We start from the raw sequence: 16424 nt of genomic DNA on the forward strand, positions 1-16424 counted from the left end.
GAGGTTGTTGGCCAAGATCTCGCGATACATGGCCCCATACGGTGCAGTCGTCCTGTCCCCTTTGCAGAAAAGCATCCCCAAAGAATGATGTTTCCACCTCCATGCTTCACGGTTGGGATGGTGTTCTTGGGGTTGTACTCATCCTTCTTCTTCCTCCAAACACGGCGAGTGGAGTTTAGACCAAAAAGCTGTATTTTTGTCTCATCAGACCACATGACCTTCTCCCATTCCTCCTCTGGATCATCCAGATGGTCATTGGCAAACTTCAGACGGGCCTGGACATGCGCTGGCTTGAGCAGGGGGACCTTGCGTGCGCTGCAGGATTTTAATGCATGACGGCGTAGTGTGTTACTAATGGTTTTCTTTGAGACTGTGGTCCCAGCTCTCTTCAGGTCATTGACCAGGTCCTGCCGCGTAGTTCTGGGCTGATCCCTGACCTTCCTCATGATCATTGATGCCCCACGAGATGAGATCTTGCATGGAGCCCCAGACCGAGGGTGATTGACCATCATCTTGAACTTCTTCCATTTTCTAATATTTGCGCCAACAGTTGTTGCATTCTCACCAAGCTGCTTGCCTATTGTCCTGTAGCCCATCCCAGCCTTGTGCAGGTCTACAATTTTATCCCTGATGTCCTTACACAACTCTCTGGTCTTGGCCATTGTGGAGAGGTTGGAGTCCGTTTGATTGAGTGTGTGGATAGGTGTCTTTTATACAGGTAACAAGTTCAAACAGGTGCAATTAATACAGGTAATGAGTGGAGAACAGGAGGGCTTCTTAAAGAAAAACTAACAGGTCTGTGAGAGACGTAATTCTTACTGGTTGGTAGGTGATCAAATACTTATGTCATGCAATAAAATGCAAATTAATTACTTAAAAATCATACAATGTGATTTTCTGGATTTTTGAAAATTACAGACCTCTACATGCTTTGTAAGTAGGAAAACCTGCAAAATCGGCAGTGTATTAAATACTTGTTCTCCCCACTGTATATCCACAGTAAAACGAGTCCTATATCGACATAACCTAAAAGGCCGCTCAGCAAGGAAGAAGCCACTGCTCCAAAACCGCCATAAAAAAGCCAGACTACGGTTTGCAACTGCACATGGGAACCAAGATCATACTTTTTGGAGAAATGTCCTCTGGTCTGATGAAACAAAAATATAACTATTTGCCCATAATGACCGTCGGTATGTTTGGAGGAAAAAGGGGGAGATTGCAAGCCGAAGAACACCATCCCAACAGTGAAGCAAGGGGTGGCAGCATCATGCTGTGGGGGTGCTTTGCTGCATGAAGGTTACCCGAAACGTTTGACCCAAGTTAACCAATTTAAAGGCAATGCTACCAAATACTAATTCAGTGTATGTAAACATCTGACCCACTGGGAATGTTATGAAATAAATAAAAGCTGAAATAAATCATTCTCTCTACTATTATTCTGACATTTCACATTCTTAAATAAAGTGGTGATCCTAACTGACATAAGACAGGGAATTTTTACTAGGATTAAATGTCAGGAATTATGAAAAACTGAGTTTAAATGTATTTGGCTAAGGTGTATGTAAACTTCCGACTTCAACTGTATAATTTTCTACTTTTATCCAATGTAAAAAACACCATTTCAAATGTTGCTACATAAGACCGAATCAAACCGGTCGGTCACATATGTATGTGACCAGTACTATTTTATTTTATTTATATTCAGAACCACATCCATTCCTGTAAAGCTTAGAGAGAATCTCATGTTAAATACTGTTGAAGTAATATGGCTACAGGTTCATCTGCCTCACCTAAAGCCCATTCTTGTGGGAAGCATCTGTAGACCACCAAGTGCTAACAGTCAGTATCTGGATAATATGTGTGAAATGCATGATAATGTATGTGATATCAACAGAGAGGTATATTTTCTGGGTGATTTTAAATATTGACTGGCTTTCATCAAGCGACCCATTCAAGAAAAAGCTTCAAACTATATCCAGTGCCTGCAACCTGGTTCAGGTTATCAGTCAACCAACCAGGGTAGTTACAAACAGCACATGAATGAAATCATCAACATGTATTGATCACATCTTTACTAATGCTGCAGAAATGTGCTTGAAAGCAGTATCCAGATACATTGGATGTAGTGATCACAATATAGTAGCCATATCTAGGAAAACCGAAGTTCCAACATAATCCAGGTAGAACCAGGAATTTACCAGGGCACCTGTTTAAGCCCCTTTTTTCAATCTTTACTAACAACATTCAATCTTTGAGGAAAGCCAGTGTGTCTATGTATGCAGATGACTCAACACTATACACGTCAGCTACTACAGCGACTGAAATTACTGCAACACATAACAAAGAGCTGCAGTTCGTTTCAGAATGGGTGGCAAGGAATAAGTTAGACCTAAATATTTAAAAAACTTAAAGCATTGTATTTGGGACAAATCATTCACTAAACCCTAAACTAAATGTTGTAATAAATAATGTGGAAATTGAGCAAGTTAAGGTGACTGGACCTGGACTACTGTTCAGTCGTGTGGTCAGGTGCCACAAAGAGGGACCTCGGAAAATTAGAATTGGCTCAGAACAGGGCAGCATGGCTGGCCCTTAAAAGTACACGGGGAGCTAACATTAGTGATATGCATGTCAATCTCTCATGGCTCAAAATAGAAGAGAGATTTACTTCATCACTACTTGTTTTTGTAAGAAGTGTTGACAAGCTGAATGTACAGAGCTGTCTGTTTAAACTACTAGCACACAGCTCGGACACCAATGCATACCCCACAAGACATGCCACCAGAGGTCTCTTCACAATCCCCAAGTCCAGAACAGACTATGGGAGGCGCACAGTACTACATAGAGCCATGATTACATGGAACTCTATTCCACATCAGGTAACTGATGGAAGCAGTAGAATCAGATTGAAAAAAAAAACAGGTAAAAATACACCTTATGGAACAGTGGGGACAGTGAAGAGACACACACAGGTACAGACACACGCATACGCACAGAAGCGCTAGAACACGCAATCTACACACACGTACATTGTAATATTGTTGTATGGTGGTATTGTACATTTTGTATTGTAGATATGTAGTGCTGTCATAATGTTATATGATGCACTGTTTTATCTTTTGTTTTATATGTAATGTAAGTGCCTTAATGTGTTTGGCAGCAGCTAATGGGGATCCCTAATAAATACAAATACCAATACAAATCATTAGATCATTTGTTTTTCTACTGTCCATATGTAGCTTATTTTTGGTTGCAGGTTAAGGAATGGCTGAAGAATTGCAACGTTTTCCTGCAATTAACTCTGCAAATAGCACTGCTGGGTGATCTGGAAAGTCATAGTCAATCGATCAATAATATAATAGCAAAAAAAAAATAGCAAAAATAGCAAAAATGTTTATCTTTCATTTACAACCTGTAGAAACTATGAGAATAGAAAGGTTCCGAACTTTAGTGAAACATCACAACACAGTTGAAAAATATACAGTACCAGTCAAAAGTTTGGACACACCTATTCATTCATGAGTTTTTCTTTGTTTGTACTATTTTCTACATTGTAGAATAATAGTGAAGACGTCAAAACTATGAAATAACACATGGAATCATGTAGTCACCAAAAAAGTGTTAAACAAATCTAAATGTATTTTATATTTTAGATTCTTCAAAGTAGCCACCCTGTGCCTTTGACAGCTTTGCACACTCTTGGCATTCCCTCAACCAGCTTTACCTGGAATGCTTTTCCAACAGTCTTGAATGAGTTCCAACATATTTTTATATTTTTATTTTTACCTTTATTTAACTAGGCAAGTCAGTTAAGAACAAATTCCTATTTACAATGATGGCCTACACCGGCCAAACCCGGACGAAGCTGGGCCAATTGTGCGCCGCTGAGCACTTGTTGGCTGTTTTTCAACTCATCCCAAACCATCTAAGTTGGGTTGAGGTTGGGTGATTGTGGAGGCCAGGTCATCTGATGCAGCACTTTATCATGCTCCCAGCCTGGAGGTGTGTTGGGTCATAGTCCCACTAAGTGCAAACCAGATGGGATGACGTATCGCTGCAGAATGTTGTGGTAGCCATGCTGGTTAAGTGTGCCTTGAATTCTAAATCAATCACAGACAGTGTCACCAGCAAAGCACCCCCACACCATCACACCTCCTCCTCCATGCTTCATGGTGGGAACCACACATGCGGAGATCATCCGTTCACCTACTCTGCACCTCACAAAGACAGAGAGGTTGGAACCAAAAATCTCAAATTTGGACTCATCAGACCAAAGGACAGATTTCCACCGGTCTAATGTCCATTGCTTGTGTTTCTTGGCCCAAGCAAGTCTCTTCTTCTTATTGGTGTCCTTTAGTAGTGGTGTCTTTGCAGCAATTCGATCATGAAGGCCTGATTCACGCAGTCTCCTCTGAACAGTTGATGTTGAGATGTGTCTGTTACTTGAACTCTGAAGCATTTATTTGGGCTGCAATCTGACGTACAGTTAACTCTAATGAACTTATCCTCTGCAGCAGAGGTAACTCTGGGTCTTCCTTTCCTGTGGCGGTCCTCATGAGAGCCAGTTTCATCATAGCGCTTGATGGTTTTTACGACTGTACTTGAAGAAACTTTCAAAGTTCTTGAAATGTTCCGTATTGACTGACCTTCATGTCTTAAAGTAATGATGGACTGTTGTTTCTCTTTGCTTATTTGAGCTGTTCTTGCCATAATATGGACTTGGTATTTTACCAAATAGGGCTATCTTCTGTATACCACCCATACCTTGTCACAACACAACTGATTGGCTCAAATGCATTAACAAATTAACTTTTAACAAGGCACACCTGTTAATTGAAATCCATTCCAGGTGACTACCTCATGAAGCTGGTTGAGAGAAAGCCAAGAGTGTGCAAAGCGGTCATCAAGGCAAAGGCTGGCTACTTTGAAGAATCTCAAATATAAAATATATTTTGATGTGTTTAACACTTTTTTGGTTACTGTGTTATTTCATAGTTTTGATGTCTTCACTATGTAGAAAATAGTAAAAATAAAGAAAAACCCTGGAATTAGTAGGTGTGTACAATCTTATGACTGGTACTGTATGGCAAATAGAAATAATAAATGATGGTGTTTTGAGATAGATGGGAGGGGTTGAGGGTTGCTGAAAGATAGGACTAAAAACAAACAAAAGATAACTAATGTAAAATATACTGTGTCCATAAAATGTACAGTGCATTTGGAAAGTACTCAGACCCCTTGACTTTTTCCAATTAATTTACATTATAGCCTTATTCTAAAATTGATTAAAAAAATAAAAATCCCCCCTCATCAATCTACACACAATACCCCATAATGACAAAGCAAAAACAGTTTTTTATTTTTTATTTGTGCAAATGTATAAAAAAAAAAAATCGGAAATTTGACATTTACATAAGTATTCAGACCCTTTACTGAGTACTTTGTTGAAGCACCTTTGGCAGCGGTTACAGCCGCGAGTCTTCTTGGCAATGACGCTACTATCTTGGCACATCTGTTTTTGGGGAGTTTCTCCCATTCCACTTTGCAGATCCTCTCAAGCTCTCTCAGGTTGGATGGGGTGCGTTGCTGCACAGCTATTTTCAGGTCTCTCCAGAGATGTTTGATCGGGTTAAAGTCCGGGCTCTGGCTGAGACTTGTCCCGAAGCCACTCCTGCGTTGTCTAGGCTGTGTGCTTAGGGTCGTTGTCCTGTTGGAAGGTGAACCTTCGCCCCAGTCTGAGGTCCTGAGCGCTATGGAGCAGGTTTTCATCAAGGATCTCGGTACTTTGCTCCGTTCATCTTTGTCTCAATTCTGACTAGTCTCCCTGTCGCTAAAAAACATCCCTACAGCATGATGCTCCCACCACCATTCTTCACCTTAGGGATGGTGCCAGGTTTCCTCTAGACGTGACGCTTGGCATTCAGGCCAAAGAGTTCAATCTTGGTTTCATCAGACCAGAGAATCTTGTTTCTCATGGTCTGAGAGTCCTTTAGGTGCCTTTTGGCAAACGAAGAAGGCTGTCATGTGCCTTTTACTGAGGAGTGGCTTCCGTCTGGCCACTCTACCATAAAGGCCTCATTGGTGGAGTGCTGCAGAGATGGTTGTCCTTCTGGAAGGTTCTCCTATCTCCACAGAGGAATTCTAGAGCTCCACCATTGGGTTGTAGAAACATCTCAAGGATGATCAATGGAAACAGGATGCACCTGAGCTCAATTTCGAGTCTCATAGCGAAGGGTCTGAATACTTATGTAAATAAGGTATTTCTGTTTTGTATTTGTAATACATTTGCAAAAATATTTGTCGTTATGGGGTATTGTGTGTACATTGCTTAGAAAAATAAATATTTCATCAATTTTAGAATAAGGCTGTAAAGTAACAAAATGTGGAAAAAGTCAAGGGGTCTGAATAATTTCCGAAGGCACTGTATATAGTATGTATAAGCTGGAAGTAGAAGCCTAAGTGTTGTTGTACATCAGTTTACTCCAATTAGGGGAGGGGTGGTAGGGTTAGGGGAAAATAATATATATTTATATATTTAAAATAATATATATATTAAAAAAAACATATATGGGGGATTGGAAATGATGCAGACAATTACAATGTTAGAAGCCACAATCCAGTTGCAATATTAAAGCTGATCCATCCCCTAATATTATTTTTTTAGGTGGGGTTGACTGTCTCGGCCAGTTCAGGAAATGGTGGAAGTATGTGTTTTGGGGGATGCTCAACATCGCTATTATCAATGCTTACATTGGCCCTGCAAAGGCCCCTTCCCAGAAACCGCAGGCGCGTGTCCCTGAAGGCATTCAAAATGCTATAGCTACGGTGGCAGGAAGCGGGGAGCTAAGAGTGTGGCACCAGGGAGTGTGGACCTAGTTGTAACTCATAATTTGAAAGCAGGCCACTCCTTGGTGAAGTTTGAAGGGCGCAAGAGAGGGTGTGTTGTGTGCATCCGGATTGGACGCAGAACAAAGAGTGGGAGATGTGTTGAAACCTCCTTTGGGTGGTCTACATGTTCTGTGTCACTTTGTAGGATGGGGCCATGCTTCAACAACTTCCATGACATGTTGTAGGCTACATGCAAACACTCAAGTGACAGTGTGACACATTAATGTGCCCTACAAATCTTATAGGCACATTGTGGATGTTTTAAAATAGTCTCTGAACAGTTGTGTTTTTTATCTTCTCTCTGTATCTGTCTCTATCTAATACTTGGTATATTAGATTTTTTTCTCTCTGAATCTTTCTCTATCTGATACTTGTTGCATTCACTAAATTGTTGTCAAAGTACTATTTCTACATTTTGTGTCAGGCCTGGTCTGTTCTAAATTGTATTGAGAAAGGTTATCTACATTTTGAAATAGTCTCTGAATAGTTGTTTGTATTTTTACATTGTAACAGAAGTAAGAATCTTTGCCAATCCAATAGCCTACTTTGTGTGGGTTTTGAAATAATTTGGTGAAATTTACAACAATTTAAAAACTCTAGAGTTTTTAGTTGTGTTGAGTGTTAATTGTTTTTTGATAGTGTCTTTACACAATGGGAGACAACAATTAGTGTTATTCCTATTGACATGAATGTGGTGTCATATTAAAACTAAGTTAAATTGTAATTGTCATTTGTTTTTTGTTCTTGAGCTATGTCTGTTTGTTTGAAATTTGTGAGAAAATTAGCTTCATCTTGAAAATCCTCAGTAATCTACAGCAGCATTCTAGAATTATATTGGGGTCCAAAGGGTTAAATCAGTGAAGTCAATGTTGTGGGCTCTCTAGAAAACAACTTTTTTCTAAATTCAGTACCAGTTTAATGTCAACAAGTGCTTTTTGTATGACATTACATGCAGTCTGCAGATCGGCTATAGCCTGGTTCACAGAGGAGTCAGTACAGCACAGTGTCATCAGCATAAAAATGAAGTTCACCGTTTTTCATTAAGGAACCAATAGCATTTATGTATAATGTGAATAGTCACACGACCTGCTAATACATGTCTCTGATTACAGTAGGATTGGGAAACTGAATATAATTTTCAGTGTACTGAATGTGTGCTTGTCTCACCTTTTACCAACCTCTGTCATGTACACTGAAACAGTCTTCCAGTGAATCTTTGCCTTCAGTGTGGGTTTGGACCCGGGCAGATGTGCAGTGGCAGTTCTCATAGACATCTCATATGACTGACACTCAGCTCCCCATCTTAGGTGCATCTAACATGCAAAAGAGAACACGTATGAAGCCATCACATTGAATAACAAGTCCTGTTTCTCCTATCCCTAGTTAGAGATATCTACACTATTAGAAAAAAGGGTTCCAAAAGGGTTCTTCGGCTGTCCTGATACGAGAAGCCTTTTTGGTTCCAGGTAGAACCCTTTTTGATTCTAGGTAGAACCCTTTTGGGTTCCATGTAGAACCTTCTGGGGAAAGGGTTCTACATGGAACCCAAAAGAGTTCTACCTGGAACCAAAAAATGGTTCTTCAAAGGGTTCTCATATGGGGACAGCCGAATAACCTTTTTAGGTTCTAGATAGCACCTTTTTTTCTAAGAGTGTACTGTATATTACCTTTAGCTCTTCCTGCCGGACCTTATCCACATTGGCATCTGTGCACAACTTCCAGTTGGCCTCCTCCCCAACCTGAGACACAATCAGCTGGGTGTTGTCCATCTGGGCAGCAGGGGTGTAGTAAGCAGCTGCTTCGTAACCCTCTGGCTTCGTGTTGCCACTCATGGCCAGAGCCTTGATGGTGAACAATGGTTCAGGAGTGGCATTCCAAGCCTGAGGAGGAGTACAAGAAGGCGCAAAAGTCCTTATACTGCCATCACTGTTTTGTATACACAACTAGGTTTCAGAGTGAAATACATAGTACCTTCGCCATATCCGAAAGAATGCAGTCAGTCTTTGCATATTGATTGATATGAATATACCCCGCCCCCTTAAAACAACAACAAAAAACAACAACCACAACAAAAAGGTACACTAGTCAATGGTGCACTTCAGCCATAGCTCTACCTCAGAAGCAGAAGCTTCTTTGGCTTTGAAGCTTGCGTGACGAGACATTCTGCTGCTTGAGGAATCAGAGGAGAGATCGAAATGCTTGGTTGCGTCCTGCAGACACAAAAACAGAGTAGAAATGGTCACATACTGTATGAACTTAGCAATGCATGTGTGCAGATGATGACAGTACAACCATGACCAAGTACCTTGGAATGCCTCCGCAGGGTGTCAAGCAGTTGGCGGACACTAACTGGGTACTTGGTTGGGCTGGCGTTCATCTCAATGTGAATCCTGTCAACAGGTTTGTTGGACTGGACTGATAATGAAAGAGAGGAATTACATTTCATAATCACGCATGTTACATGTATGAAATCTAAAGGCTTGGTTTATTTTATGGAATTTTATTTCCCTTTCAAATTGTGGTGCTTTCTTGTGAAAGAATGAAAGGGGAAGATAGATTAGAGGGAAGTATAGAATAGGTAAAGTTAAGTAAGGTGTAAGCAAGGACTGAACCCTGCCACTGGGCTGATGTACAGTCCAGGGTCGGCAGCACTACCGCTAGACCAATCCCTGGCACATCCAATAAGGCTCAATAAATGACAGTCCAAAACAATGTACAAGGAAAAAGCATATTTTGTCTATATTGTACTGTATACTTGTAGATGCTGTTACCTGGTTTAATTGTATATGCAAAGTTGGTGTATCCCAATAAGTAGTAAAGGGGGTATTCTTCAATGTAGTGTGATCTCGTTGCCTCAGACTCAACACAGAAAGCTGCCCCATAGATGTTAGCCTCTGCACACACTTTTACTTGTGGATGGTAAATGTCAAATTTTACAATCTATTTGACAAAAAAGAAAGCATATTAGGCATGCACACATCTCTCTTACGTTACATGTAATATTCTTTGCAATGGAGGGTGATTGTACCTTTCGTCCAGAAGCCAAATGTCTTTGCTTAGGTGGCTCTATATCCTCATTAGACTCAATAGAGTCAGGCATCATTGGGGTCATTTTAGCAAATGATGGTTCCTCAATATTCCTTGAGACCGCATATACATCAAACCTATTGTAACAAAAAGAAAAGTAGCATCTGTTAAGTTACTATCCATCGACACTTAAAATATTTTTTCGACAGGTGTAAGGAAATGTGAGAAACATACTTGACTGAGAATAGCTTAGTCTCCTTTTTGCAAGGAGGAAGGTCAAGTTCAAATGTATTTTGTTTGATGTTCATTTTCATGCTGAATTCCCATGGCATGGCAACTACTGTTTTACTCTTCAGTTCCGCACCACACTGGAAAATGTCTGTGTTTATCCCATGGAAGACAAATTGGTCCTTTGAGAAACTGCAATAAAATTACATATAGAATACAATCAGTTATGTTAGCATTAAATAATAATTGAGCCATGAAGACATTCTGTAATATGAAGCCACTGATATGGGAGGGTTCCTCATAGTCTTGTTCTTCTCATAATATGATGTAAAATACTGTACATGGTTGTCCATTAAATAAATACTTGATGTGGCCTGGGGTGGTCCAGCTGTTTAAGTCGCTGCCTCAGTGCCTCTAGATCACACTTACTTGGTAGTGCTGCAAGCGACCCACTATCTCTCTTGCAAGCGACCCACTATCTCTCTTTCTCACTATCCTTTACAAGAAACATACAAATATGCAAGGAGTTTGACTGCCCCTGCTACCAAAACATAAATAAATATTTTACCCAGCAAATCCATCAGTCACTAGTGAAACATCTGAGGTCAACAGTTGTCCCAGGCGATCAGTCAGGGGTGGGCTGATTGCAGCCTTAGCTACATAAGAGAAAATGTTTGCGTTTTATTGATTATTTATATTTTTAAACTCTATTCTGCTTTGGAATTCAAAGGGCCCTGGTATTCAATGTTTACCATTGACAGTAATGGTTGTTACTGTGTTATAATATTTGCTGATTTCCAGTGGGAGACCGAGGGAGGTGGCTTGGATGTAGCGGGTCTCAAACATAAGGAAGGGCTTGGTCCAGTGCCATGACATCCCCTTCTGAAGATGTTCAATCATTTTCCAGACTGGGCTCTCTTTGCCTGCAGATGGACTGACAGTCTGCATGGAGTAACCGTGGCAGAAGAGCACAGTGTGTAACAGCTTATGGAGACCACAGGAAATGTGTATCATAAGGTTTTGTTATTGCCCAGACTGGATAGAGCGGGACACAATGTTATACTGAGTAACATGCAATACTTGATTGACTGTTGAAATCTCACCTTGATAACACTCTGAATTAAGTCCTTGTTCAAATCCACGAAGAAGAACTCTTGACCAAAGATTCGTGTATAGGCAGACAAAAGAGGCTTATCCTCGGGCAATGTCTGCCAATCTTGCAGCTGAAAGAAGATGATTCAATAGAATAAAGTTGAGTTTGAAGGGATGGTACAGTACCATTGAGGGCTATTTTTGTGCCCGCAACTGTGCAGTATGCGTCTTGAAAAGTCATGAACTCACCACTTTGAATATGGCCTCAAAGTCAGTGTAGCTGAGATGGCCGTTAAAAACTTGAATGTTCTGTCTAAACAGTTCCTTGATTCCTTCAGCACGGAAACCAAGCTGTATGACACAAACAATAGTCCCCAAAAAAATATTTCAGCATGAAACAGGAGAACATGTACAAATCAATTAATATGAACATTACCGATTACCTCCACAAGTTGTAATATTTTGCCAATGAAATGGAATTTCCCTTTAGTCACTATTTCTGTTGGGATGTAGCTTGCAGCATTTTTCAGCATGAAGATCTCAGTGGCTGTACCAATCAAGAAGTCATCTGGATATTCAAGAGATATGTGGTTAGTCAACGTTTTTTACTGATGAGCGAAGAAAACAGTTTCCTCAGCCTTGCATATACTGTATGTTCTCAAAGTAAACCCATGCCCCTTACAGGTCCTTTGAACTTACCATTAAACCAATCGAGGTGCATAGCTTTGCTGTAGTGGTAACTGATACGACCAAATTTAGGGGCCAGGATTTTCACAGCGACATTGCAGGCTGTTGAGCTTTTACAAAGATAACAAAACAGCCACAGTTTTAATGCAAAATCAGAAGCATTGACACAAGAAATGTCACTGTGCCCTGACAGAAACACTCACAGGAAGTGGTTGTCCGGAGTGCTGGATTTGGCAATGCTCCAAATGAGAGAGTAAGAGAAGCTAGCCACATGCATGTCAGCCTCCTCCAATAGGAATGCAGTCACTGTTGACACCAAAGCCAAAGGTGGCTTAGTTTCAAACAGGATCATACAGGCCAGCATACGTATCTCTGTGGGAAGGTGCCTCTGCACAAACAGGCTCACTGTGATGTCCTGGACCTGAAAGCACACACGTAAGTCATACTGTAGCTAAAGTCATATTATCAAAGAGATTAGACTGGGACTAATACAACATCCAACTGTATGTCAACTGGTCATCATTTTATTTGATATAAAGTCAATTGAGTAAATCAATAGAAACTCAGTTGCAAATTTTTTTATGAGGTCTTTAATTAATTTTCATTTTGGGAAATGACTTGATATACAGTGGGGAAAAAAATTATTTAGTCAGCCACCAATTGTGCAAGTTCTCCCACTTAAAAAGATGAAAGAGGCCTGTAATTTTCATCATAGGTACACGTCAACTATGACAGACAAATTGAGATTTTTTTTCTCCAGAAAATCATATTGTAGGATTTTTTATGAATGTATTTGCAAATTATGGTGGAAAATAAGTATTTGGTCACCTACAAACAAGCAAGATGTCTGGCTCTCACAGACCTGTAACTTCTTCTTTAAGAGGCTCCTCTGTCCTCCACTCGTTACCTGTATTAATGGCACCTGTTTGAACTTGTTATCAGTATAAAAGACACCTGTCCACAACCTCAAACAGTCACACTCCAAACTCCACTATGGCCAAGACCAAAGAGCTGTCAAAGGACACCAGAAACAAAATTGTAGACCTGCACCAGGCTGGGAAGACTGAATCTGCAATAGGTAAGCAGCTTGGTTTGAAGAAATCAACTGTGGGAGCAATTATTAGGAAATGGAAGACATACAAGACCACTGATAATCTCCCTCGATCTGGGGCTCCACGCAAGATCTCACCCCGTGGGGTCAAAATGATCACAAGAACGGTGAGCAAAAATCCCAGAACCTCACGGGGGGACCTAGTGAATGACCTGCAGAGAGCTGGGACCAAAGTAACAAAGCCTACCATCAGTAACACACTAGGCCACCAGGGACTCAAATCCTGCAGTGCCAGACGTGTCCCCCTGCTTAAGCCAGTACATGTCCAGGCCCGTCTGAAGTTTGCTAGAGTGCATTTGGATGATCCAGAAGAGGATTGGGAGAATGTCATATGGTCAGATGAAACCAAAATATAACTTTTTGGTAAAAACTCAACTCGTCGTGTTTGGAGGACAAAGAATGCTGAGTTGCATCCAAAGAACACCATACCTACTGTGAAGCATGGGGGTGGAAACATCATGCTTTGGGGCTGTTTTTCTGCAAAGGGACCAGGACGACTGATCCGTGTAAAGGAAAGAATGAATGGGGCCATGTATCGTGAGATTTTGAGTGAAAACCTCCTTCCATCAGCAAGGGCATTGAAGATGAAACGAGGCTGGGTCTTTCAGCATGACAATGATCCCAAACTCACCGCCCGGGCAACGAAGGAGTGGCTTCGTAAGAAGCATTTCAAGGTCCTGGAGTGGCCTAGCCAGTCTCCAGATCTCAACCCCATAGAACATTTTTGGAGGGAGTTGAAAGTCTGTGTTGCCCAGCGACAGCCCCAAAACATCACTGCTCTAGAGGAGATCTGCATGGAGGAATGGGCCAAAATACCAGCAACAGTGTGTGAAAACCTTGTGAAGACTTACAGAAAACATTTGACCTGTGTCATTGCCAACAAAGGGTATATAACAAAGTATTGAGAAACTTTTGTTTTTGACCAAATACTTATTTTCCACCATAATTTGCAAATAAATTCATTAAAAATTCTACAATGTGATTTTCTGGATTTTTTTTCCTCATTTTGTCTGTCATAGTTGACGTGTACCTATGATGAAAATTACAGGCCTCTCTCATCTTTTTAAGTGGGAGAACTTGCACAATTGGTGGCTGACTAAATACTTTTTTTCCCCACTGTACTAATGTGACTGGGTCGAAATGGCATTGACACCAATTCAACTCTGACACCAGAACCACAATATCCATGACACCTTTTTTATTTTCTTGTTAGTATACTGGAATTTAGCTTTTAGTTGGGAATGTGTACACAATGAAATAAACCAAACTACTACTACTACTACTACTACTACTACTAAATTAGTACTGCTACTACTACTACTACTACTACTACTACTACTAACGCTGTGGGGTTCTCTGACAGCCAGGTGTCTCAGAGACTGCACGGCTGCACTTAGCACACGGGCTGGGAGGGTCACAGGGGCGGCAGACACTCCAGGGAGGAAGCGCATGATGGTCTTAATGCTGGAGGGGTGGCCTGCATTCCCAATGGCTTTCAGGGCTAGCACCATGTCCAACTCACTGTTTCTCTTCAGGCCATCGGTCACCAGGTCCAACAGGGGCTGTTTGAAACGGACGTGTCACATCTTGAATTCTCTAATCCGCAGTGATTTGCAGCTAATATCTATACAGAAAGAGTCTGTACAACAGCAAAGCTACACAATATTAACTTAGCAGTAGTCATAACATTCACACTACCATCTTCTGCCATATAACCAGAATAAACTTGAACATAGCCTATGCATTTGGTTTCTTTACCAGTAAGTAATGCAATGGTAATGTAGCTAATTACCTGAACAACTGCCACCGGGCAAGGCTGACCATATTCATAGGCACAGTACTTGTAGACCAGTGATCCATAGGACAGCACCACAGTGTTCCACAGCATTGGGTGGGACTTACTGAAGGGCATGGACAGGAACTCCTACAGAGGGACGATTGATAGATTATAAATCTCTCTGAGCACATCACATCGACCACATGATTTTGTCATCTAGTATGAAAATTATGTGCGAAATGGTCCACAAGCCTATGTAGGGACAATGTACTCTTTGTCTTTCTACTGTATAATAATAATAATACTTCCAACCAAGACAACTCACCTTGGCCATCTCCATCAAGTCAGTCTCCGTTGCTACATGATTAAATGCGATCAGAAGCATTTGTCCAGCCTCGTTGGCTGATACATCACCGGCTTTGAATCTGTTCTTCAGGAATTTGAGGACTCTTGCGTCTGCAACTTCAACAATCGTGTCCAAAAACCACCGTCTGACAAGGGATAAGGATGACAATAAAAAAACTCACATCGTAGCAAACAGTCCTTTCATATGTTACACTTCAAATAGAAATGTTTGCCATAGAAACCTTAGAATGTTTGAATGAATATAAAAATACATATAATTTATGAATATAAATTAAATAAACATGAATATGCACCTGTGTTCATCATTCCCTGAGAGCTGTTTCCACAGAACCTCGTGGTCTTCTAGCGATGTCACACGCAGGAGTTGGAACAGAACAACAACATCCTCACTTGTTGCACTGTCAGTCTGGTAGATGTTCGCTTGGGCCAAACGTTTGATCATCTCTGCAATCTGTGAACAACAATGTGTTTTTTTTGTGGCATATTACAAATAATCATGAGCCGTAAACATCTTCATGACAGGTTGAGGAAAAAACAATTTTAGAGCAAGTAGGTTTTGAGTATTGTTGATATACCCTGTTGTTTACCTTGGGCACTGGATCATCCAATTTCTTAATCAAAATGGGGATTTGGGCCAGCACCTTCACAAACTTGTAAACCAGATTTCCTCGGCTAATCACGGGACCAACAGCAGGGGTCACCACTGTGTCAGTTACACTGAGCAGCACAAGCTCTTTCCTAAAGAAGCGTCAACAAGAAGAGCACCTTACACATACAAACTCTGGCAGGTAATTGGTCATCATGGTTTGTTCCTCACTGTAGCCCCAAGACTGAGAACCTCTCAGTGAACCTCTTCGCTGCACTTCATCTAAGGCTGCGTTTACAGGCAGCCAAATTCTTATCATTTATTTTCAAGAATTTGTCTTTTGACCAATTAGATCATCTCATTTTCCAATAATTGGGCAAAAGAGCAGAATTGGGCTACCTGTGTAAATGCAGCCTTATAACTCATGTCTGAACCTCTCCTTCTGGACATTCCTTCACATAACCTAGTGTTAGGCTGTGTTTTCACTAAGGAAGCCCAATTCTGATTGTTTGCCCAATTATTGGCAAAAGATCTGATTGGTCAATTGGACTGTGTAAATGCAGCCTTAGTGTGTACATGGCAAATAAACCACTTTCACCTATTATTCTATATGTTGGTGTTTTTTTTACATTTTAGTCATTTAGCAGACGCTCTTATCCAGA

General features: G+C 40.9%; 1 protein-coding gene across 2 annotated transcripts in view; it reads right to left on the reverse strand.

The window, feature by feature from the left end:
* The window catches only part of vtg3 (vitellogenin 3, phosvitinless), a 37196-nt gene that overhangs the window by 17169 nt on the left and 3603 nt on the right, over positions 1 to 16424 (reverse strand). For both annotated transcript variants that reach the window (XM_084164015.1, XM_084164016.1), the window contains exons 7-25: positions 15764 to 15914; positions 15470 to 15627; positions 15136 to 15301; positions 14826 to 14957; positions 14377 to 14595; positions 12126 to 12343; positions 11935 to 12032; positions 11679 to 11803; positions 11485 to 11586; positions 11247 to 11366; positions 10896 to 11085; positions 10712 to 10799; positions 10150 to 10335; positions 9917 to 10052; positions 9660 to 9828; positions 9194 to 9303; positions 9003 to 9098; positions 8556 to 8768; positions 8056 to 8201 (exon numbers count right to left, since the gene is read on the reverse strand). In XM_084164015.1, the coding sequence (XP_084020141.1) occupies positions 8056 to 8201; positions 8556 to 8768; positions 9003 to 9098; positions 9194 to 9303; positions 9660 to 9828; positions 9917 to 10052; positions 10150 to 10335; positions 10712 to 10799; positions 10896 to 11085; positions 11247 to 11366; positions 11485 to 11586; positions 11679 to 11803; positions 11935 to 12032; positions 12126 to 12343; positions 14377 to 14595; positions 14826 to 14957; positions 15136 to 15301; positions 15470 to 15627; positions 15764 to 15914 (2823 nt within the window). The remainder of the gene's footprint in view (positions 1 to 8055; positions 8202 to 8555; positions 8769 to 9002; positions 9099 to 9193; positions 9304 to 9659; positions 9829 to 9916; positions 10053 to 10149; positions 10336 to 10711; positions 10800 to 10895; positions 11086 to 11246; positions 11367 to 11484; positions 11587 to 11678; positions 11804 to 11934; positions 12033 to 12125; positions 12344 to 14376; positions 14596 to 14825; positions 14958 to 15135; positions 15302 to 15469; positions 15628 to 15763; positions 15915 to 16424) is intronic.

Source organism: Coregonus lavaretus, assembly GCF_964263955.1.
Source record: "Coregonus lavaretus genome assembly, chromosome: 6".
Classification (NCBI taxonomy): Eukaryota; Metazoa; Chordata; class Actinopteri; order Salmoniformes; family Salmonidae; genus Coregonus; species Coregonus lavaretus.